A 25775-nucleotide genomic window follows, 5' to 3' on the forward strand; every position below is an offset into this window, starting at 1 on the left:
AAGATTGTGTTTCAATCTCTGTGAAGAATTGCATTGGAATTTTGATGGCGGGGTCTACAGTTTTGATGATGAAAGTGAGGAGCCTCATTGGACTTGAAAGAATAGATGAGGTGAAACCTAACTCCTACCTTCCTAAAGGTTTGCTAAAGAGGTGACACTGGAGGATCTTCATATTTGAGCTCTCCATACCAGTGCAATCTTGAATTACACTAAAGTCCAAAATTTGGCTTTACATAATATTTCAGTATTAAATTTATACTTTAGAATGGACAACATTGCAAAGAAAATAAATTCTTTCTAAAAATGTCTGTATGTATAAGACAAACCTTGCGTGTTTTTTCTACCTTCAAAACTATTTTACTTTTTATTTGCACTTCAGATGGCAGTTCACTGTTACCCAGCAGCCTTGAGCACCCAGCTGTTCCTCAGCCTTCTGAGCAGCTAGAGTAGGACTGTGCATATAGGTCACTGCGCTTGACTTCGATCTTTTATATGTTGGTGTAATAAACAGTAGACTCTAATTTTTATTGTGGTAAAAAGACACATAACATAAAAATAACCATTAAGTGTACAGCACAGGTATATTTTCATTTAGTAAAATGGCACTTAGTAAATTATGTTGTTGGGGATAAAGTAGGAGTCTTAAATGAAAAAAAGGTAAAGCTGCTTATCTAATTTTTGAGGCCTCAGCTTTATTTTAAAATGCTGCTGGGCTAAGAAATCCAGAAATATATGACAGGTTGGGATTGAGAGGGCTAGAGCCTAGAGATGGACAGAGGCAATGGGTGGGCTGCAGAAGAATACCCATGGGGTTGCGTTGAACGTCATTGGACTTGTTAAAGCGGTGCTTCCGAAAGAAGCCTCTGGAAATGAGTATGGGTTCGCTGTTGGATGTTCATTGCTGGTTATATTTTATTTATCATGCAATCTCAATAAGCATATGTTAACTAATGAAAGTCTGAATCATATTCAGAAGAGTAAAACCAAATTTGAACTTCACTTTATAGATTATAATGTCTCAATGATGCCATGAGTAGACTTTTAATTTACTAAGACATTGATAACACTTTAAGGAAGCCAAGTAGGAGCCAGGGCCTAGCAGCTCAAAGTTGAACTCACAAGGCTGAAGATCCCTAAGGCATGTATGTATTGGTTAACTTCCTCCTCTATTTTCCTTTGGGGGAAAATGTTTTCCTTTGTCTCCCCACACACAGATTTTAAGACTTATTTTAATTGTGTGTACATGTCCCCCTCTCCCTCCCCCTCCCCCTCCCTCTCTTCCTTCCTCCCTCCCTCTGTATGTGTGTGCACAAGCCTGGGTCTGTGCCCTTGCATTGAGTGTGGGTGCCCTCAGAAGCCAGAAGCATCAGACCCCATGGCAATGGACTTACAGGCAGCTGTGAGCTTCCTAACTTGAGTGCTGGGAATCAAACTCAAGTTTGCACAAGCTTTTATTCCCTGAGCCATATCTCTAGCTCTGTCTCCTCTTTTCATAGTATTCTGAAGTTTCCCACAAATGGTCTAGGTCAGCAGTTCTCAACCTATGGGTTGTGCCCTGTTTGGAAGTCACATATTAGATATTTACATTACTATTCATTACAGTTATGAGTGGCACAAAAATGATTTTATGAAAATAAATAAAGAAATAAAAGAAAACAATTTTGCCATAAGAATTTTGAATAATCCTTTAGGTACACAGCATACTCAGAGGGTCAATACCAGGAGGGACACTGTACCACTGACTGAGAAGTCCTTATCTCTTCACCTACTTTGTCTTATCTAATCATTGAAACAGTAGAGAAAAAGGAATCCCAGAAGAGGAAGACAGAGATAAGCGCAACAGAAACATGTAAGCCCATTCATACAACAAAGATGTCTGTTCCACTATGTTCATAGCACCTTTATTTGTAATTGCCAGAACGTGGAAGCAACCTAGATGTCCCTCACCTGAAGAGTGGATAGAGAAAATGTGGTACATCTACACAATGGAGTACTATTCAGCAGAAAAAAATAATGGAATCATGAGATTCGCAGGCAAATGGATGACACTAGAAGAAACCATCCTGAGTGAGGTAACCCAGTCACAAAAAGAGAAACATGGCATGTACTCTCTCATATATGGATTTTAGACATAGATCTGGGGAGTACCAGCCTACAATCCTATGGCCAGAGAGTCTGGGAAACAGAAACTTTATTTAGTGGCTGATCGAAGAAGAGGCAGACTCCCTTGGTTAAGTACTGAGCTGAACTCAAGAAAGCCAGTAACAGAGAGGGAGGACTGATGATCAAAGGGATTAAGACTGGGCTGGTTTAATCCCCAGAAACAGCTGACCAGACAAAGGTTAACTCTTGAATCCCAGGCATTAGCCTGGGAAGCCAGCATGGGACTGATCAAGACCCCCTGAATCTGGGTGTCATTGAAGAGGCCTAGGGAATCTATTGAGCATTGGGCAGCAGATCAGTACCCATCCCGAGTATACACACGGACTTTAGACTCCCATAGAACAATGTGAGGTGCACTCTCACCCTGAACTCTTGGGAAAGGGTCTAGGCCCTGCCCTATATGAAATGACACACTATGGACACCCCCATGGAGGGCCTCACCCTCCCTGGAGAAATGAGGGGATAACGGGGGGGGGGAGGGCACGGGAGGAAGGGAGGGAATGGGAGAGGGACCTGGAACTGACTTGTGAAGCAACCTTGTTTCTTATCTAAATTTAAACTGGAAAATAAAATTTAAAAATAAATAAAGAAAGAAAGAAAGAAACATGTAAAAACAGGTCACAAATTTTCCCCAACACTACTACAAAGATCAGGGCCAGGCCAACAGTAATCAGTGGGTCAGAAGCTATACCTTAATATCTTACCAAGATAGCTACATAAACATGGTCTGAAAAACTACAATAGACATGCTAAAGTGGACAGAGGAAAGACCATGAGGTCTTAGTCCTACTCAAATAATTATAGGCAATTAAGGAATTCTGAGAGTGAGGGAAATAGTCTCCTCCATGGAAGAGCACACCAATTGGTTATTTAATACAAAGTTATCAGTCATTAAAAACATACACACAAGCAATATAGCTTGTGTGTAAAAATGAATTAAAACAGAGGCCATGAATCTGAAATGGAGCAAAGTAAATAATAAATGAGGATTTTGAGGGGGAAAAGAAGGGAGAAATGCTTTTGTAAGCATTTAATAAATATCAGTCAATTTGAATGGAGACTATCCTATATGACTGTGGTAAAGCATTCATCAAAAAAAAAGATTTTATGGCTGGGAGTCACCACAACATGAAGAATTATATTAAAGGGTCACGGTATTAGGAAGGTTGAGAACTACTGTTCTAGGTAGACCCATCTCTGTGAGTGAGTCTTGGTTAGGTTAAACCAACCAGCAATTCTTTTCCCAGTCCCCACAGAAGACTAGTTCTGGGATAAGTACATAAGCTAGTCACAATTTTTTTAATGCAGACTTCTAAGAAAAAAAAAAGATTATTGTATCCCTCTCTCTGACACTGATCCAGGAAGCGCATACCCCATGGGTTCAGGCAGCCATTCTAGAATCATGAGGGGCAGCCTGGATATGAACAGAGGCAGTAAATAGAGAAAAGGAAAATAAACTCAGATTCAAAACTTAAGCCTTCTGAAGCCTATGTAATTGCTGGATTTACCAGTTCTTGCCTAATTCCTGTTTCTAATTAAGCCACTTGGGCCTTGTTTGCTTTCACTAGCCTCTCAAAGACTGTTAATTCGGTGCAAGGTTAATACGGGAGAAGAGGAAGGGGAGGACACTGTGATAATCTAGTTTTCTGGGTGGAGAGCTCAAGGAAGTGCGTGTGATCAAAAGGCTACCCTGAAACAGGATGAAAGGACTGGCAAGATGGCTCAGTGGGTAAAGATGCTTGCTGTGAAAGCTTGGTGACCTGAACTGGGTCCCTAAACCTACATAAAGGTGGAAGGAGAAAAAACAACTCTACAAAAGTAGTCCTGTGACCACCACATGCATGCCAACACACACACACACACACACAACAAGTATCTTTTTTAAAGAGATGGGATGGAAAAGCAGAGGTGGCCCTGAGCAAACAGGAAAAAAAAAATATGTACAACAGAATGGTTCTCCTCAGGGATGATGAAGGCCCTCAACTCCTCGGGGAACTGGTGTAACCATTCACCGCACAACAGCTAGGCCAGCAGTGAAGAGACAGTCAGGACCTTGGAAAGGGTTGCTTGAGGTGGTCCCAAGAATTAAAAAGAGGTCAGAAGGCTATGAACGACATTTTTTTTTTTTGTCAGTAGTGGAAATAAAAAGATAAGGATGGAAATCTAGAGAAAACAAGGACAAAATGACACTGTGGCTCACAATGCTGAAAGTTGCTAATGACCTGGAACCAAACGGACTCCCGTTTCAAATCTCATGCATTACTGAGTATCCTTTTAATGTAATATTTTTATTAATTGTTTGTTAATTTCATACACACAATGTATTTTGATCATATTTACTCTTCCCAGATCCAGTTCCCACCCATCCACCTCCTCCTTGATGCCCTCTTCTTTTTTCAGTATTCCCAGGTCCAGTCCAATTTGTACCGTGTGTGTGTGTGTGTGTGTGTGTGTGTGTGTGTGTGTGTGTGTGTGTGTGTGTGTGTCCGCGCGCGCGTGCGGCTTAGGTAGGAGTAGCTCAGGCCGGCCTGCCAGGGACCACACTGCCAAGGAAAACTGACTCTCCCTCCTCTACCAGTCATCAGTTGTCAATAGCTTCTCAGCTAGGGGTAGGAGCTGGCGAGCCCCTTCCAGAGCTTGTGCAGGAAACCACAGCTGCTGTGAGTTTGTGCAGTGGTCCTGTCATGTCCAAGAATCACCACCTCTGTAAACTTCCCTTTCTCGTGCGAGAATGAGCACTGATATACCATCTGAGAATAGTTCTGAAGTTCCAAAACTGTGGTTGACTTGCAACCACAACAAGATGGATGAGCACAGGCCAGAAAAAGATGACAACCAAGCACGTCTTTATTGGGTCCTTTGGTAGCAAACATGCTAGGCTTTGACAGAACTAGTACCCGGAGGCACGGATATAAAGATCTCACTTCTTACAGAAATGACTTGTGAGAAATGTCATTATTTACTTAGTTTGCTGTGTGTGCTTTCTTGGTCACTGTATGTTGAACGGGGTCCACAATACTGTGAATGGCGGAAAGCGGATCGCTTCCTACTGCTTGGCTTCCCGCCTCAGGCGAGGCTCGCAATGCCTAGAGGCTGGCAGATGCAGCAAAGGTGGTAGCGACTGGAAGTAGTTGGATGTGACCGTCTCTGGTGCTTTTATTCTACCTTGAATCAGTCCTTCGACACAGGAAACCGCCGAGGCAGAGAAATACACGTGAGAAACAAAGAGATCAGGCGGAAAGCCTTTGGGACGAAGGAGGGGAGGTGCGACTCTGGGCTGCCGGTGGCACCTGGTGCCCGCTGTTAATAAGGTCGCGGTGCGTTTATAAGGTACTTGATTAAACAAAGGCTCTCTGTGATAAGAATGACAAGCAACAGCTCCACGTCTGAGTCGCCGCCCCCGATCTTTTCAACGTGGGCTATTTGCGCCTAGCTTCGTGTGCCGAGAACTGGATCTCACCTAATTCCGGACGCTGAACACAGTGCTGCCGAGTCCTGGGCCACCCAGGCTGGCAGGGGCGGACCCCTGAGCGCACCAGCCACCCCACGAGAGGCGGGACCCACGCTGTCCCGCCCGCACCGCCGCCTCACACGCCTCTGGCACCTGCAACCCAGCGGTCACCCGCAGTCTCAGCGCGTCCCCACGGCCCAGCCCGGTCGCCAGCTCTTGCTCGGCTCATCGCCCACCCGCCGCCGCGCTGCACGCCCGGAGCGCTCCCTCGGCCCCACTGGGGACCGGGGACCCCGCAGTCACCGCCATGCTGCCGGTACTCTACACCGGCCTGGCGGGGCTGCTGCTGCTGCCTCTATTGCTCACCTGCTGCTTCCCCTACCTCATCCAGGACTTACAGTACTTCCTGCGGGTGGCCAACCTGGCTCGGCAGGTGCGCAGCTACCGGCAGCGGCGGCCCGTGCGCACCATCCTGCGGGTCTTCCTGGAGCGAGTTCGCCAAATCCCGCACAAGCCCTTCCTGCTGTTCCGCGACGAGACGCTCACCTATGCCCAGGTAGACCGGCGCAGCAACCAAGTGGCCCGGGCGCTGCATGACCAGCTGGGTCTGCGACAGGGGGACTGCGTGGCCCTCTTCATGAGCAATGAGCCGGCCTACGTGTGGATCTGGCTGGGACTGCTCAAACTGGGCTGTCCCATGGCGTGCCTCAACTACAACATCCGTGCCAAGTCTCTGCTGCACTGCTTCCAGTGCTGCGGGGCGAAGGTGCTGCTGGCCTCCCCAGGTGAGCGGCAGACCGCTGGCCCCAGCCCTGGGGGACTTGGCGCCTTGGTTGTGGGGTTGCAGTGTGATGGGAGGAGCGGGGAGGCGGTAAAAAAGGTTAATTCGAGATGTACGAATAATAATCTTTAGAATCGCCAGAGGTGAAATGACCTATCTATCGAGGCACTGTGCTAAGCACTTCAGTCTTCCAGTGTGAAGTCCAGTTTACTTAAAATGCCAAACACAAGGATGAGTGTCATGCCACTCCATCTTAGACCGAGTTATTTGGAAACAAGAAGAAATGTATGTCCATGTTCCTCACCAGGCAGTGTCCCCACCCCAGTATTTTCCCAGAGGACCACTGTATATGCACAAAGCTTCTTTTAATCCTCACAACACATAGAGGTTATTATGGGACATGTAGATGAGCCCAGTGCAGCCCCAAGATTCAACACTTCATGCCCACCGTGTCAGGACAACCAGAGAGGTTAACCCAAACTCATTCCTCCACTCAGTACTTAAACACCGTCGTTAAAATGCAGAGGACAGTGACTGAGGACTGCAGTGGATCCTCTAGTCCAGCCCGTGGTAGACTTTGGGTCATGGGAAAGTCGTTTCTCATCTGCATCCTTTCATTTCCTCTCTGTCTTGAAGCTGTCTTCAAGGCTGCTTCGAGATCCTAAGTGCTGTTAGCACGCCCAGCTCCTGATGCTCAGAGGGAAGGCTGGAGATCTGCCCCTGTGCATCTGTAAAACAGTGGCACCTTCATTGGTGTGGCTGCCTTGGACCTAAATGAAAACTTCATGCCCAGGTGATACCCTGGCCAGAAAGAAACAGAACCTGCTGTCCACCCACAGAGCTGATGAGTCTCTGCGCTGGTGCCAGCAGCTACTTCTCCCTGTAAGGAGAGGCCTAACCAGGGTTAGGCTAAAAAGACACTAGTGACAATACAGAAGATGAAGGGATCTAAAAGTCCAAATTCTTTGGGATACCCATCGTGCCAAACACTGCAATGGATGGTTTTAATACTCTGGTGAATTAAGAATCATGCCTCCACTGCATGATTGAGGAAAAGTGGTGCAAAATTTCTATCCCAGGTCCATCTTCAAAACCTACGTTCTTTATTACACAGTGCCATCCTCTCCACGGATGTGTGTGTTAGAGCCTCAAAGAGCCGAGAATCTATCGGGAAGTTTATAAGCCTGCTGCATGTGACATAAAGCACATAACAAGAAAAGTGGAGGCTTCGTACAAAAGTTTCAAAAGCAGAGAGTTGATATTAAAGGCACCAAATTATGGGAGGGGCCTGAATCTTTTAAGATACGCCCCAACAATCTCTGGAGGCTTCACTGCTCAGTAACTTCACGGCAAGCCTATTGTGTTGCCAGTTTTCTTAGAGCAACGGTGTTAATGACCTGTGCTCCACCTGGAAGCACCCCAACATCTGCTGCTCAGACTCTGTTGCTCCATTCAGGGGACCTCATAGGGCTTAGAGGTTAACTGACTGAGAGACTGGAGCTTAAACAACTATTTGAGTTTGGTTTTGTAATGAAGTCAGAAACACTACTTACAGGTTGGCTATCCCTGATCTGAAATACTCTGAACCAGAATTTTTCCAGATTCTGGCTATTTTCATATATATCTCATGGGTCATTTTAAGGATGAAGTCCAGGTCGAAAGAGTTTACTTGTGTTTCCTGTATATCATAATTGCCTTAGCATGAAGGTAACGTTATACAATACACTTAATAATGCTGTGTAGGAAACAAAGCTGCATGCTACAGTGTTGAGGGATCACGGCCACACACTCAAAAAAATAGAGTTTTGGAGCAGTTCGATGTTCAAATTAGGGATGCTGGGCCAGTTCTTCCTGCTTCATACAGACAGTAGTGGCCTGCCACAGGTCACCATGTTTACATGGAGAATATACTAGAAGTCCTACATTCAAATCAGAATTAAACCGAACTTGCCAGTGGACCTCATACTCTTACTAACATTAAGATGAGACACAGTTTAAAACCAAAATGCCCTACTCTTTCTGTCTCCTTCAGATTTCTTTCTATGTGACACAGACTTATACACTGACCTAGAATAGTTCCTGAGAGAGCAAATAAATAAATAAATAAACGAGTTCAAAGTTGCATGTTTGATAGCTGTGCCACGTGGAAATGTGTAAGCTAACCTTTGAGAAAGGTCAGGTATTTGAAAAACATTTTCTTTCACCAAATAACAGAGATACCTTTGTACATCATACACTCTGGCCTGGAACAGTTTCTGCAGAGAGAGTACCAAAGTCCAAAGTCATGTACTGAGTAGATGTACCCAAGCGGAAAAATGGCAATTGGACTGTTTCTTAGAATTGTTTGGAGAAGGCAGGACCTTAGAGATACTGCAATCCTTTCATTTTAATATGTTTATGCCCACAAAACATTTATTAAAGGAACTTTAGTAAGCACAGGAATTACAGTTTTAAAAGATAGATTCCAGGATCTCAGCCTCAAACTTCTGCTTCAGTGGGACCCTGGTGTGACCAGCCAAGTCCTACCTCAGCCCCAGGTGCTCTGAAGATGAGCTTCTGAAACTCAGAGTTCCGCCTGGTTTGCACCCAGGCTGGAGGGGGACAGGCTTATGTGGGTAGCCAGCAACGAGAGGGAAGCACACCGATTCGTCTTTCCACTTCCAGGGCACTCGTTTAGCCTATCAACATGCGAGCTTGGCACAGAAAGGGGAATTCGTTTTGTTTTGATTTTTAATTAGCACATATATTATTAGGTTTAATTCTGACCTTATTGTTCAAAATTTGTTTTTTGGTCCTGGGCATGGCAGTGCACACCTTTAATCCCAGCATTCAAAAGACCTCTGTGAGTCTGAGGCTAACCTTGCCTACATAGCACATTCCAGGCCAGCTAGTACTGTGTCATGAGACTCTGTCTCAGAAAAAAAAATGTTGTCGATTCTCTTCCCCTCTTCTCCGATATCTCTCTGACATCCCTTCTTTCTGCCTTCATGTCATTCTTTGCTATTCCCCCACCTTTCACCTTTCTCTTTTTCCTCATCTCATGATCTTTCTGTTACACACACACACACACACACACACACACACACACACACCATAAGCTAGGATCCAAATGTGAGAGATAACATGTCATTTTTCTCTTTCTGAGTCTGTTGTCTAACTTATTACTTTCCAGTTCTATGCATTCTCCTGTAGATTTCATGATTTCAGTTTGCTCTACAGCTGAACGAAATTCTATTGTGTATGAATGAATTGTCATTATCTACTCATCCTACAACGGGCGTCCAGGCTGACTCCATCCCTTGCTATTGTGAATACTGTAGCAGTGAGCATGGACGTTTAGGTGCTCTGTGAGTGGATGCCCAGGAGGGTTACATCTGGGTCATATAGCAGTTCCATCAACTTCATGCTGGTTTCCATAATGCCTTTACTGGCTGGCATTCTGAGAAGCAGTGAATAAGGGTTCCTCTTTCCTCACATCCTGTCCAGAAAGAGCATGGTCTTTCCAAGACCCTCCCAGAAGTTCCTGGTTATCTTGAAAGACACAACTCTGCTCCATAACTGGGAGACTCTCTCAACCCTGCTATTTCAGGCTTTAAATTAAGGTCTTTTAATCCACTTTGAATTGGTTTTTGTGTAAAATTAGAGATGTGGATCTAATTTCATTCTTCTACAGATGGCTATCTGATTTTTTTCAATATCATCTGTTGAACAGACTATCTTTTCCAGCATATTTTTATGCCTTTGTTAGAAATTAGTGGCCATAACGGTGTGGGTTTATTGTTGAGTCCTCTGCTACATTCTGTTGGTCTACATGTCTGTTTTTGTGCCAGGGCTATACTTCCTTTGTCTCTATGGCACTGTAGTATCATTTGAAGTCATGTGAAGTATTCACATCATTTGAAGTATTGTGTGATACCTCCAGCAGTCTTCTTTCTGCAAGTGATTTACATTGACTGCTTGTGGTCCTAGAGAGGGGAGTTAATTCTATATTTTAAATTCCCGCTAGTTATCTGTGGGAAGGACCCAGTTGTCTGTTGGCACATCCTTAGCTCACTGGCTAGGTCTACACTACCTGTGCTCAACTTAACTTAGTTCTACTAGTTAGTAACTGTTTTTGCAAGATCATAGGAAGAGTTAAAACAACTCTGTTGTTAAAGTTGAGGTCCAGAGAGACCATTGGTTGATCCAGATTTCCTTTTGCCTGTTGTTTGTTTGCTTGTTTAAGTTAAAAAAAACTGGATTTCCTTTAAAGCTGAAGCTTCTCAAACAAAAGAATTTTATCATGAAAGTAGTTCCGGACAAGATAAGGTGGCTTACATCTGTAATTCCAACACTATGGAGGCTGAGGCAGAAGGATTGCCTTGAGTTTGAGGTCAGACTGAATGACAAGAGTGAAACCCTGCTTCAAAACCAAAGGGAAATAACTAAATAAAACTATTGTTGGGGCTAAGGGTCTAAGGTGTTGCTTCCATGGTTGGGTGAGGGGTTAAGAAAATGAACCAGTTCGATAATCTTACAATCCAGAGAAGGAACTATCCCATGTCTTCAAAGCCCATGGCACTTGGGAGAACTTGTAAGACTTTTGAGAACTGTGGAGTACATCTGGGGAGAACTGACAATGGAGCTGGACAAGTGCGGTGGGAAGGACATTAGGGGAAAGGGAAGACCCAGAGGCAACTTCGATCTGATCCATAACACAAGATGCTTCGCTCAGTTTTACTATGAAAGAACAACAGTGAGATAGACTTTAATAATGGTCATTTTAAACTCTTTATTGAAAATTCTTTTAATGTAGAGAGAATTCAGTCACGGCCAGTGTCAGTGACCTCACTTTTATGGGGCTAGGTCATTCTCTAATCTGCACTTGAACCAAAAGTTCATGCAGTATCTTAAATTGCTTCAATGCACCTCGACTCAAGGATGAGATTTGAGACATTAAAGGCCCTAGTGATACGGAGCACAGAGTAGGCATTCAACACGTCTTTGTTGAAGAGCAGCACCAGCCACAGCAGGTTTTCTTTCCTGAGGTTTAAGAATCATTGAGTTGAGCATGAAAGCAAAGTGATGAAACACAATCAAATACAGCCTGATGTGAGAAATGCTATTTCAACTCTATCACCCCCAGGCTCAGTCTCATAGACTTCCCTCCCTAAGGTTCTCCTAAGAAACCAGTCTATCCAGCCCCTCCATCAGTAATCCACATGCCCTCTCTGAGTTTCAGTGCAAATGGGTGGTGAATGCAGAGTGGATTGGGACCACACTGGCATCTGTGCACAGGACTAAAGAGAACCTCGTACAATGATCTAAACTGACACCCAGTGAGCAACAGCTTCAGAAACTGAGATTTCTAGTCCAGTAGTCCAGGGTATGAATGGAAAACTAACTTGAAGATGTTCTCAAACAGAGCAACCTCTAAGTCAGACGTTAATGTTCCTAAATCTGAAAGAGAAGGGTTGAATTCTTCTGGATAATGAACCGTGAGCAGCCAGTATTTGAAAGACCTGCCCAGAAGACTCTGATAATAAGAAAGTAGATGCTTGATAGATAAGTGAGAAGGTTGCTTATGTCTGTCAAATGCAATAATTATGCAATGCCTGATATGACCTGGTGATCTCATGATGGAAGCTGATTAGAGAACAATAACTTTAATTGAGAGAATGAAGAATAAGCGCGGGTAATTATTTAAGTGCACAACTGTGAGAGGGAGCATGGTTTTCTGTTCTATTTACCCCTGTTAGAGTTTTTAATGGGAAGTAGACACCTCTTTACCTAGGGTGATTTGCTTACCCTTACTGTTTGCTTTTTCCCAATGTTTGTGGTCTTCCACAAACCATCTGCTGCACTTATGAAATCACAGACTCAACCTTCATTCTTTCAGATATTGGCAACTCGAGTGTGAGTTTGTGTGTGTGTGTGTGAGGGAGAGAGAGAGAGAGAGTGTGAGTGAGTGAGTGTGTGTGTGTGTGTGTGTGTGTGTTTCAACACATCAAACTCCATGCTAAAATTCATTACTAGGGAAGCATAGTAGCACATGTCTTAATCTCACCATGAAGGAGGCAGAAGCAGGGGACTCTCTATGAATTTGCAGCCAGCCTGGTCTATAGAGCAAGTTCCAAGACAGCCATGACTGTAGTGAGACTCTATCTTTTAAAAAAATCATTAATTATACATATCTCTTGTATCATACATTTTAACAAAACATAGGTTGATGCATAAGTATCATCAAGTTTATGGCATTCAGTACATGCTTAATCATGGTTTGCTTGATTTCTCCCACTAATTTAAGAGTTACAAGAAGCTGTTGAGGAGGTCCTGCCAACCCTGAAAAAGGATGGCGTGTCTGTCTTTTACATAAGCAGAACATCTAACACAAATGACGTGGACACACTACTAGACAAAGTGGATGGAGTGTCGGCAGAACCTATTCCGGAGTCGTGGAGGGCTGAAGTCACCTTTAACACGCCTGCACTGTACATTTATACTTCGGGTACCACGGGTAAGTAAGAGAGGATTTCCAAGGCACAGGCCTGTCCTGGAAGAGCTAACCACTGAACCGGCCTTCTAAATATTCTATTTCCCTAGCAAAACTTATCAAATAACTAATAATTCAGGGGATTTAGATCTTAGCCCATGAAAACTGATCTTATTTTATCACACATGATCTCATTTGATTTTCCCCAGCGCTACACACCCCTACTCAGCTGCTGTAAAACATATAAACAGCTAACCAGTAACTACAGAAGTAGTTGAGATGATGAATAAAAATGTGGCCCTGAGTGGACTGTTAGAAATTTTTAATGCTCATTGTATTTTGACCTTTTCTATCTAGAGTCTGTCTGCAATATGTAATTGATATAAATGGGACATACCAGAGGACAACTATGAGGAGATATTTACACAAATGTCTGGACTGATATTTCCCATTCTGTATCAGTGTAGAGTGAGTCTAGCACAGGGCCTAAAACACTGTATGTCATCAAGTGTAGGATGCCTTCACTGTGCACTACCGTGTTATGAGCTGTTGAAGAAGCACTACAGTAACTGCTACTTGGAACGGTAACCAGCATTCTTCAAGGGACTCAAAGGCATTGTTCATTCAGCACACTCCTGTCCTTGCATCTGTCCATTCCAGAGACTCAGAAACTTAGAAAGCATTAAGGACTTCCCAAGACAAGAAGTGTCAATACCTTGTGGGCTAGCTCCAGGCTCATAAATTAAGATGGTAACATCCCCTGCCTAATAATGTAATAAATATTCAGAGTCTGCCTATCAAAAGCCAGGGAAAGTATTACTAAATGTAATACTGCTTACTTAAAAAGGTTGGCAACTTGGAATACCTTGAGTGGCTAAGCTAACGCCTCCAGGATATGTGGAAACAAAGGAAGGGAGCCAGCCACACATGTTGGTAATGATAATCGTTGTTATTATTGTGAGGAAGTTAAATTATGAGCCATGTACGCATTCTCCCTGTGATTAATCAGAGGTTAGGGTTGAAGGTTCTGTTGAGCTGTTATCTCAACACCAGCCCACAGAATCACTGTCCTTTACTCCAGCAGGCCCTCCCTCAGCAGCCACCTGATAGAGTGCAGTTGCCAGGCCCCAGTTTGGCAGGAATGTAGGTGACCCTTCGCACTGTCATTTTCCTCTTGACTGAATATTTCCTTTAAATAAATAAGAAGAATAAGCGGGCTGGAGAGATAGCTCAGCCATCTAAGACTAGCCTCACAACCAAAAATATAAGAATAAGAGCAAGGGACATCTACCTTCACTTCAGAAGAATAATATAATGCATAGATGAGATTGCAAACATTGATTATAGTTGGGATGAAAGACACTTTTGATTTGTGATGGAGAAACCCAATTCTTACACTGGAAAGTATGGAAGTTCTTCACAATACATGTTTTGGCAAGGAAATGGAAAATTTGTGTTAAGGAGTGTTTTCTAACTCTCTGAAAATTAATTTCATAATTTGGCTTTGATATTTAAATAGTAAGACTGATGTTTATTTTATTATTTTACATGTGGATGAAATGCCTGCATATTACTCTTGTATAAAGTGATTAAATGAGGCCATTTAAGCACTTAGAGACCAAAGGTAATATAAAATTATGTAGTCGTTACAAAATACTCTTCTTGATTGATTAGTGTAAAATCTTAAATTATGAGAGTTCTGAAAGTCCTCAAAGCTCAGAAGGTGAGTTTTTTAAAAATGTACCTCTAGCCAGGGTGGGGTGGCCCACACCTTTAATCCTAGCACTTGGGAGGTAACGGCGGGCAGATCTCAGTGAGTTTCAGGCTAGCCTGAGCTACAAAGTGAGTTCCAGGACAGTCAGGACTGTTACACAGACAAACCCTGTCTTGAAAAACCATTTTAAAAGAAATGCAACTCTGAACTTTCACTATCCAAATGATTCTTTTCCGTGGTAAATGCAATTGATTTACTGATGGTTTCTTCTATTTTTTTTATTCTATGTATGTTTCATATCATGTATCTTAATTCCATTCATTCCCCATTCTTTTGCACCTGCCCTCGGCCCCTGCATGTCCCCCAATAAAACAAACTTCAAGAGAAAAAAACAGGAAGAAAATAAAATGAGAAAAATAAAAAAGGGAAGGAATTAAAAATCTTGTCATAGAAGCTGCAATGGTTTCTTCTATTTCTTAATGATAATATAGAATGGAGCATTGTCATGAGTTCAGTGCCCTGCAGCACTGACAATGGAGATGAGTTTGGAACTGTGTTTACAGTGATAGATGTCTTGCTGCCCACAGAACAAACTGTTGCATGGGCCATGCCTGGGTAAGTGCTGATTCCTCAGGGACTTGCCTTCCTCATCACAAGTAGAGTTGCCTACTTGGGTCTTAAGCTCTAGCTCGGCCCCTAAGTAGTGACTTTCCCCTCACCACTAAGTCAGTCTTCCGTGAGAAGCAATGAAAGCCTACTTTTAAAAGAAAGTCCTTTTTAATTGTGCAAATTATTATTAGGAAAATGCAAGTTCGCTTAGTTTAACACACTAAAACTACAGTAGGAACCATTTACACTTCTCAGATTGGCAAGAAGCCCAGTGTCTAAGCATTCATTGGCAAGGCTATGAGGAAGCATTTTCATTTTTTATAGACCAGAGAGTGAGGGGGGATCCCCCTTGTAACTGGCAGTGTATGTCTACAAACTCAGATTACAAATACATTTATAGTGTGAATCATGACAATTCATGATTGAATAGTTTGAAATAGAAAAATTATATAAACAAATCATAACTTTCTCATATAACAAATATGAGGCAGCTGGGAGAAGAAATAAATGGTTGGATATATAAGGGAAATCTATAAAGGTAGCTGCACGATATTTGTATTTTGAATGAAATTGACAAATATATATCATTACAAAGGAAGGAATTAATGGTCTGCAGTATTGAGTCTCTCAAAATTAGCTCCCTCATCTGTGGGTTAAACAATGTAATCTGATTTATCTCTTAAACTGACATTTTTGAAAATGCCTTACCAAGTAGTGAGCCCAGGACAGGAACCCATTCTCTTCAAATCACTACTATGTCATCTGCCTGCCTCAGGACTCAACAAACTGTGCCTTGAGAACCAAATGCAGCCTCCCGGTGTTCTTAAAATAGGGTCACCATTAAGCTTTTATGTATGTGCACAGTTGCTTTCAGCACACTATCAGATATGGTTCAGTACAGTAATGACCATATGATCCCACAAAACCTAAAATATTTGCTCTCGGGTGTTTTTGAGAATTAAAAAAATGTATACACCTGTGATCTGACTGCTCATCCCCCAACCCCACCTTCAAGAAGTTCTTCCAGCATGATGAGAGGGAACTTTATACACAAATCTCCCTCCCACACTATGAATGGCCTGCCTACCTCTCTGATGCCTTCTCCTATGTCTTTGCAAAGGTCTCCCCAAAGCTGCAACCATCAATCACCAACGCCTATGGTATGGAACTGGCCTTGCTTTGGCAAGTGGGATTAAGGCCCATGATACAATCTACACCACTATGCCCCTGTACCACAGCGCAGCGCTTATGATTGGCCTCCACGGATGCATCGTGACTGGTAAGTTCTGTCTCTCTCACCAAGCATCCAGAATTGACACGCACTCACATCTGCTCATAAAGAAAAGCACATCTGGCTGCATCTGGCTACTGTCCTGTCCACCAGAGACAGTGTTCACTTTGGCATCAATTACAAGGCTCTGTGGGTCACATATCATAAGTATGCATCTAAAATGATTTCTATTTTCCCATGCCTTAACTATTTAATGTGTCTAGGGAGAAATTCCTTTTCTTAGATTCTGTAAATAATTCTCCAACTTCAGAAACTTTTGTGTCACTCTCCGTCAGCACTGACAAGCTTCTCTCCCCATTGTCCTTATTCTTTATTTGTCCTTACTTCCACAGCTGCCTGCCATTAGTCAGAGTTGCTGGCTCCTCTTTCTTTCCCAAGCATCACCATCCAAATATAGGAGTCAGCATCATGTATCCCTTGAGAAGACTTTATGTTGCTTTTACCCATAAAGGATCAATCCCATATCCCCCTCTTTGAGAAAACTGCTCCTTATTCTTTCACTGAAATAAATGACTTTTCTCCCATGTGAGAAATAAGCCTTTAAAGTAGACATGTTTATTTGAAATAAGCTATATAGCACATATAATAACATACATTCACATACGTACATGTATATATAATACGTACATGCTTGCAGTTCTGCGCCCTGGTGGGATAGTGTTAAAGCAAGGCCTTAGAAAGTGTTAGGCCGTGTATGTGGAGCTTTTGAACATTGGATTGGCGCCCGATAAGCAGGTAGAGTAGAGAGTCTCCTCACTGGATCTGCCCTCCCCCTTTATGTGAGCATAGAGAAATGATGGCCATTCCCAGACAAAAGAATGACCTTGCCAGGCACTGGATTTGCTGATGCCTTGCTTTTAAACCTCATGGCCTCCAAAACTAGGAGAAATTGTTGTTTTTAGTGTAAGCTAGCCCAGCTATGATCACTTTTTATAGCAGCTTGAACTAAAACTCATGGTCCAAGTATCTATTTCTTTCCCTCATCTACTGACTCATCAGCTCTGAACTACTTTGCCTGGCATCAGCCCCACCCTTCAGGAGCAAAGCATGGCTGGGCATGGGTATACTACTGGATCCTCAAGAGCAGAGTGGTTGGGAGACTCCAACACAGACAAATAATTACCTTCAGCACCACAGACACAGGCAAAAGGAGAGGATATATTTTTGAAAGTCTCTTCTTGATACTAGTCATTGGAATATTTAGGAGTAAAAATAAGTGAATAACATGGAAAATGGGTATGGGCTTCCTGTGGCCACTGCAAGGTATCACCTGAAGCTCAGTGGCTTCCAGCAACACAGGTTTGTTTTCTCTCTGTTGTGGGAGTCAGAAGCCCTAAAACCAGCTGTGTCTGGCTGGGCTTCCGCATGCTGAGGATGTGTGTCCTGGTCTTCTCCACTGTTAGAGGTTGCCCAAATGCCTTGACTCATGGTCTTTCATCTTCAAGTCATATCCTCCAACACCCCCACCCCCACCCCCGCTTTATTTTCTCTCCTCTTTAGATACCCTTACAATTGTGTAAGGAGACAGTCTGGGAAAAGCTTCCCACCTCCAGACCCTTAGCCTAATCACATCATTGCCCCACAAGGGCTGTGGTGGCATCTCTCTCTCTGTGTGTGTGTGTGTGTGTGTGTGTGTGTGTGTGTGTGTGTGTGTGTGTGTCCCTGCTTATTCCTCCCTCCTTCTTCCTCAGATCCCTCTCCCTCTCCTCCATTACATAAATCTCATTTGGGCACCTGAATTGTATTAAAATGATTTCCCATGCACCCTCCCCCCTTCCACAGATCGGAGGCTCACATGAGTGAAAACAAGTCTCCATTATGCTTAGCATTAAATGTAAGAGACACTCCCCACGTGTTGGATTCCATTCATTTTTAAATTTCTCCGATCCTTCTCTGATGTTTTCTGTGCTTTTTTTTTTTTAATAGGGGCTACTTTAGCTCTGCGGAGCAAGTTTTCAGCCAGCCAGTTTTGGGACGACTGCAGGAAATACAATGCCACTGTCATTCAGTACATCGGTGAACTGCTTCGGTACCTGTGCAACACGCCCCAGGTAACACTCCTTGTATTTTAGTATTTTTCAAAATCGATGAGATGTCCACGTGTCCTGGAATTGTGCCAGGCTTCTACTGACACGTCTGTCCCAGGTCTCAGTTTAGATGACAGCTGTCTGCTCTGACAGCATGCTGAAGGCACATGCAACATCTAGAAGGACCTTGATGGAGAACAGTGACTGTTAATTTTATTGCAATTGTTATTCTCTGTCTTGTTACATGTTTTCACACCTTCCCCTTCCCATGTCCTCCTCTTTCCTTCCTGCTTCTGAAAAGCCACTGTCAACCCCACCTCAAATAATAGGTCATATGTTAACCTATTTTAGTCACTCCAGCAAAAGTCATTCATCCCTTCTCCTAGTTATGTTTCTGCCTCACAAGTTGCACATGTATTTCTTGCCTCCTGTCTCCCCGAGACGCTGTTACTTCTTAATAGTTTTGTCTCCTCAACCTCCCTTACCCTCCCTTCCACTAAAGCTGTTTAGAAAACTTTTACTTGATGCTGTTTAATGGATAAATCTACTCCCTGTCTTGAAACTAGTAAATTAAATCTGATTCAGGATATCTCCAAGGGTCTTAGGTCCACCCTGCCTGGAGCTATCCAGATACCTTGTCAGGATTGCTCAGGAGAACTCCCGCCGTGCAGTCCCTGAAAGCTGCCTTGGGGCCTAATCAGTGTTTCTTAACAGTACCGCTGCTGTTGTTTGGAGCCTGCTAAGTTTTGACTGTGTGGACTTATTCTATGCCATCAGGACATTTAGTGGCTTCTCTGACCTTCATTCTTAAGACATCAGTAGTGGCTTCCCCTTCTGCCAGCTCATGATAATTACAATGTCTGTAGATACTGCCAAATGTCCCCAAAAGGCAAGTCTGATCCTTGTTGAGAACCACTTGACTAAACGGTACAGTCCATCCACCAGATTTTAATTCCTTTAAGCTGTTCAGTCAACAAACCAGAAAATTCACAGGACCTCTGAGTTGATTAATCACTGTTGGCAAGCATCTGTTATATTCAACTTATATACCAGGCGCTATGTGGCAAAGAAAGAAGAAAAGAGCCTCCCTTCCCCCACCGGGCTTCCTCTCCTCGTGTCACTCAGCCATCTGAGCCCAGACGCCAGCTCGCTGAGAGACCGTCTACCAATAGTCCAGTTTGCCCCTCCTGATGCTCCATCTGGTTGCAACATCTCATGGCACTTATCACACCTTCTGACCTATCAGATTGTTGTCTGTCTTCCTTCCCCACTAGTGAAATTCCATGCAAAAGCTTTGTTCACTGCTCCTCAGCTGGGGATGAGAAACCAGCATCCCGGGTGCCAACAAATTTTGCTGAATGAACCTCTAGGTTCTTGCTCTTGGAGAAAAAAAAAACTGTTTACTTGAGTTGAGGGAAGTAATTTTTATTTCTTCCAAAATGTTCAGGCTTGGCATACTTGTTGTAATTTTTTGAAAATTCAGCAGATTCATAAAGATCATAATTATCTATGGGCTAAAGCAGTACCTTTTCCCTAGCAGTGTTTTCTACATTAGTATTTTACCTGGTCCTCATAATTACATATCCATCACTTATAATCCGGAAATATGCCTGGGGCCTTTCTCCATGGCATTTCTTCTCTGCTGTAAAGGCATCTGCCTTATCAATTAAAAGCCTCCTGGGTAATTATGTTCTTCTATATGTTTTAAAGGTCTCCTTTGAGCTGGGGGAAATAAACACACTTGTGTGTAATATTTATGCTCTTTAGCTGTAAACATACACACTCGGATTGTTCCTCTTTTTTCTAAATGTCATCTCAAATTCTGGGAAACAATGATGGATTTTACACTTTCAAAATACTATATACTCTGAGGTATAATCTGTGTATAGACGCTTTCTAGGACTGGGTCTAGATGCTGTGGGTTGCTGTCTCCTTGTAAGAAGTCTAAGGAATGAACCAAGTTATCTCAAAAATCCCTCAGTGAAGAAATTTCATGAACCTAGATGGCCCAGGTTCTGCACTTGGGGGGAAGTTTGTAAAAGTTTGCCTTGGCACCTGTTTACATGTGAAAACACCACACGTACCAAAAATTATTAAAATAAAAGATAGAATTGAAAGAACTTCTCAAAAAAGAACTCTGAATCAATGTGACCAGGACTACCTCACCCTCAGAGCCACTGAGAATGAGCTGTTCTTAGAGGGCTTGACACCACCAGCAGCCAGAGAACTGACCATGCAAACCAAATGCCCGGCCCCCCCAACATGGCTCACTGGGAGACTGAAAAGTGGAGGCTGCTGTGGCTGTCTTTCGTCTTCTTAACCATGTTCAGTTGCTTTTCTGGTAGAGCAGAAGACATGGAAGAGCAGGACTCACTAGCTCAGATTGGGCTCCCAGGGAAATACTACATCAGAGCGAGGACCCCAGAGTCTGCAGGCCCATACCCTGCCACTGCCACTTGAACAGTATAGTCAGTCCTTCAAAATGTCAGCTCCCCAGGGGCCAACACTGACACGATACTACTTTTCCTCATGTAGAGTCTGAATACAAATCGAGATTGTGGACAGAAAGCACAGAATGAAGCATCTGTCTCTAAATGTGTAACAAATGACAGCCATGACCATCATTATCATTGCACTCTGTGCCTGCTAGAATACATATGCTGGCTGGTCCATAGACAGTCTTTGAGTGACTCAATGACAGTCTGTCTGCCCCTTGTACACAGAAGAAATGAGACCTTCTTCTCTTATCACATTGATCTGTCTCTCTCGTCTGGCTTTTAATGAGGCACAGGACAGCAAGACTATTACTGGCTGAGGTGGTTTTAAGGTTGTGTAGCTGAACCTTCCCTATCTATCTCTGCCCATTTTCCTTGTAACATCTGGATCTTGCCCTGCAGAGCAGTCATTTATAACGAAAGATCACTCTGCTTCATGTCTTCAGTGTGAAGTTGGTCCCACTCCTGTGCTGTTTTGGAGTTGCCTAAAATCAGTATCCTTTAAGGGAAAACTATTCTTAAAATTTTCCCTTTTTACATTTATTTATTTATTGTGTATGGGTGTTTTGCCTACATGTTTGTCTTTGTGTCACATGTGTGCCTGACACCAGCAGAGGTCAGAAAGGGAAGGTGTATCCCCTAGAGCTGGAGTTACAGATGGTTACGAGCCATCATGCGGGTGTTGGGAACCGAGCCTAGGTCCTCTACAAGAACAGCCAGTGCAAAAAAATATATATCAGTGCAAGATGTTGCTAAAACTGAGTGTTTTGGTCCTCTAGTTAGGAACTAAGTGATGGCAGAGGGTTCTCAATGAGATTGTGTGTATCCGCTGGGGTGTGGCCAATGACAGCAAAGGGAAGAGTGACAGGAGCCACAAGTAAAAGTCGAGGTGTTTGGAAGGGGAATTGAGATGAGCCAAGCACTGATGGAGCCGGAGAGACTCATCTTACCTCCCTAGAGATGTCTTCCCTTGCCCTTAGCATGGGATGGCCTCTCAGGTCTCTTCCAGCCTGAGACTTCCTTTCTGAATCACCTGAATTCTGGCAGAAACAGGGCAGCGTGGTGTGTGCCAGCACAAGGTGCAGAGTAAATAGAGGCAAAGCAGAAGAAAGAAGGAAGAGAAGAGAATCAGGACGGTTTGCCAGAGGCAATGAACTGTGATAAGTGCACAATGTTTTCCCACCATACAGAGAAAGGCAGCTTCTGGTTACCTGGAATGGAGTGGAGAAGCTTGAGTGTTAGAACTGCAAATAGCTCTGCAGGTGAGCTGAGCCTGTCACCCAAGAGGCAGAGAGAGGCTTCACTGTGCTGCATCTTAAATATGAACACGACAGATTGTGACTAGAGAGACTTACATGGAAGGGTGAGGTGGGACATTGCAGTTTTTTAGATAGGGTTTGGGGTTGTACTAGGGAGGGGTCACAGGAAGGAGAAAGACCTCTTGCATGAAGGGAGTTTTTAATTGGTCTAAATAATAAAAACCCGGAGTCAGATATAAAAGAAAAGGCTGAGAAATCAGAGAGAAGAAGTAGCAAACCAAAGCCATCTACCTCTAACTCATTAGCTTCCCATTGGGAAAGAGAGCAAGTTCCTGTTTCTTCCCACTTATATCCTCTTTCTGCCCAGCCATCTCACTTCCTGTCTGTCTGTACAAACCTCCAGATCTCTATGGTTATCTGGTGGCAAGCTCCACCCTCTTGTCTTCAGATAAACTTTATTTGTACAAGCAAGATATCACCACAGCCTCCCTTATGTATAGCACAGTGGATGTTAAGAACACGGACTCAGGAATTTTTGAAGATAATGGCCTTTCACCTTTTGAAACTCACACGAAGACAAGAAAGCCAAAGGGGGAAAAACACAGCTAAAAAAAATCAAGAGAGGGCTGGACAAAGAATTCAGCAGTTAAGACCATTTGGACCAGAGTTTGATTCCCAGCATCCACATGGTGGATCACAACCATCCATAACTCCAGTTCCAGGGGTTCTAACATCCTCTTCTGACCTCATCCATCACCAGGTATGCACATGGTGCACATACATACATGAAGGCAAAAAAATAAATATTTTTTAAAGCTAAGAGATGCTGCATCCTTGAACTACATAGTACAGAAATGTGAAAGATAGAGGGAACTAATGTAGTAGGACCAAGAAGGGTAAAACCTAAGAGGTAAGTAACATTGTAAAATTTAAGTGGAGAGAGATTCATTCTCTAGAAACAGTTGAATTCTGACAGTGCCCCTGCAAACAAGAAGACAACACTGTGATGATTTCAGAATTCTAAACAAAAGTTATTGTCCATCTAGAATTCTATACCCAGCTGTATTGTCAGTCTGTTTTACAATAGCAATATTTTCAAGTTGGACCTTATTGCACAGGCCTGTAATCCGAGCTACTTGGGAGTAAAGTTTGATGAATTAAGAGTTAGAAATGTAATCATCAAAGATAGAAAGGTGGAGATAAGACAAAAACACTAGGAGTTAAAAATATCTGTCTCAGAGCAGCTAGCTAAGGGCAAAGGGTTGGGACAGAGAAACAGAATGAGCACAGTATGCTTCATTCAAAAGCCCTTTCAGTTACTAATTGGTTTTTATGCTGTATATTCTTTTTCTCTCTTTCTCTCACTTTACTCTTCTCACCCTTCCTTTTTTTAAGACAGGACCCCATGTGCCTCTGGCCTCAAACTCTGTAAACAGCTTGAGGGTGACCTTGAACTTCTGATACTCTTGCCTCTTAAAAGTGCTGTCTGAAGCCAGATAGATGTGTATTTGGTTCTTGGAACAACTCTTTTGCTGTCTTTGTAACCCTGGGCTTTTTACTACGAGCTTTCCAAGGCTCCTCAATTTCCCTCAATTTGAAATACGAGATAAATACTTTATGACCTGTCTTGTCTGGTGAGCTTTAGAAACTGAAGTAAGATGACACAGGCCAAATGCTGACACATAGTCAAGCAAGCCCTCGGTGAAAATATTCTGCTTACTTTAATTTTCTGGTTCTCTGCATTCCTCCCAGGACACCCTGACCTCTTACCTTTCTTTAGTCACTAAATCCCAGTGGGAACCTAAGCCCCAAGTGTGTTTGCATGTCTCAGCTCAGCTCTGATGCAGAAGACAAAATAGGGAAATGATAGAGAAAATGACCCACAAGTCAGTTCCTTAGGAAAGTAGCTTTGGTGGTGAAGTACCAAGTCCCCAGGGGAAGGAGGCGTGTGAGTCACACTTCACTCTCAGCTACTGACAAACAGCACAAAATAAAAACTGGGTTTCTTACAAGTTCCCAGACCTCGTTTGTGTCCAGAAACATTTCTAGCCTTCAAACCTCAATCCTTTCTGCTAGTGTAACAAGACCCTGGGGCTGTCCTGTGAAAACTGAGCCCATGGTATTATGATTATAAACCCAGCTACCTGCCACCCACAGGTGTCCTGCTGCACCTGTGAGGCTGGCCAGGTGCCCACTCACCTAGCACCTGCACCCTTAAGTCCTCTGCCTTGCGTGGATGCCCCAGCCATGGGCTGCTGAACATTCCCTGGTGGAGGTTACTTGTTTAACCACAGATTATGCTGTATGTAAAACACAAGCCCAAGCCCTGTGGAGGATGCAGAGACGTGTTTGGTCTCCAAGGAGGATGCATCTGACGAAAGAGAGACACAGACAAGGTTATTAGACCAGGAAGTGAACAAAGTATGCGGGTGGAGAACAGGGTGTTGGCAGCACATGACCAACAGAAGGTCTTGAATTTACACTTGAGAAGGCCTCTCCGCAGTGTCTCACGGGCCTGGTAACTGGTGAGCACCAAGATCAGGTGGCTCTTAAGTGAAAATAAGTATTTTTCAAATATTGGAATGCTCAAGTCTCAGCGTTCCCATGAAAGGGAGTAGGACAGTAACTCTGGAAATCTGCCAGTCCTTTCTGAGAAGAATAACATTTTTTGGACAGAGGAGCCCTATAATTAATGGTAACACTAGAGAGTGATTGGTAACCGCCTTCCAGGACAGCAGCCAACATAAGCCAGAACCGGCCCTGATAAACAGACTCACTCTCTACTTACTGCCTGACAGATCCTAGGTAATTGTGAAAGAGAACATGATGAAGAGATTATATCCCTCAGTAGTCAGAACACCCAGGACTTACATGGGTTCAAAACCCCTCAGTCAACTTTAATTTGAGGACTCTGGCCTCCCTCCATACATTCTCCTCAGAAAGATTGCTCAAGGGACCTTTTTCTTCAGTGACCATCTCTGTCTACCTCTCCATCTAGAAAAGCCACGGTAACCTTCACCACCTAAGTCCTTTGATTAATCAAGCTACTTAAAAATCAAATCCATACTGGCAGTTTCCTGAGCTTCTAGCTCCTTCTCTGTGGAACCAATTAAAAGTTTGTTTTGATTTGCCTTCTAGTTGCTACAGTCCTTCCCCCTTAGAAGAGATCAACAGTATCTTCCCTCCCTCCCCTCTCAACCCTTATCCCCAGGCTATATTCCAAAGTCCTTTCTCAGTCTAGGAAATAAAGAAAGATCTGGACAAAGTAGCTTATACATTAATTCCAGCACTTGAAAGACGCTGAAGCAAGTGGATTGCCACAAGTTGAAGGTCAGCCTGGACTGAAGGGTGAGAGGCCCTGTATCAAAGAAAAGGAAAGGAAGGGAAGGGAAGGGAAGGGAAGGGAAGGGAAGGGAAGGGAAGGGAAGGGAAGGGAAGGGAAGGGAAGGGAAGGGAAGGGAAGGGAAGGGAAGGGAAGGGAAGGGAAGGGAAGGGAAGGGAAAAGAATGTGTT

The 25775-nt window shown here is 43.5% G+C and overlaps 1 protein-coding gene across 1 annotated transcript in view; it reads left to right on the forward strand.

Annotated features, from left to right (window-relative positions):
- The first annotated feature begins 5583 nt into the window (after nucleotides 1-5583).
- Slc27a2 (solute carrier family 27 member 2) overlaps nucleotides 5584-25775 on the forward strand; it is a 34141-nt gene continuing 13949 nt past the window's right edge. Inside the window, exons 1-4 of the mRNA XM_005068569.4 lie at nucleotides 5584-6399; nucleotides 12682-12891; nucleotides 16311-16469; nucleotides 18408-18532. Of these exons, the coding sequence (XP_005068626.1) occupies nucleotides 5922-6399; nucleotides 12682-12891; nucleotides 16311-16469; nucleotides 18408-18532 (972 nt within the window). The 5' untranslated portion in view covers nucleotides 5584-5921. The remainder of the gene's footprint in view (nucleotides 6400-12681; nucleotides 12892-16310; nucleotides 16470-18407; nucleotides 18533-25775) is intronic.

The sequence above is a fragment of the Mesocricetus auratus genome, unplaced genomic scaffold (assembly GCF_017639785.1).
Source record: "Mesocricetus auratus isolate SY011 unplaced genomic scaffold, BCM_Maur_2.0 Super-Scaffold_100004, whole genome shotgun sequence".
NCBI classification, from domain to species: Eukaryota; Metazoa; Chordata; class Mammalia; order Rodentia; family Cricetidae; genus Mesocricetus; species Mesocricetus auratus.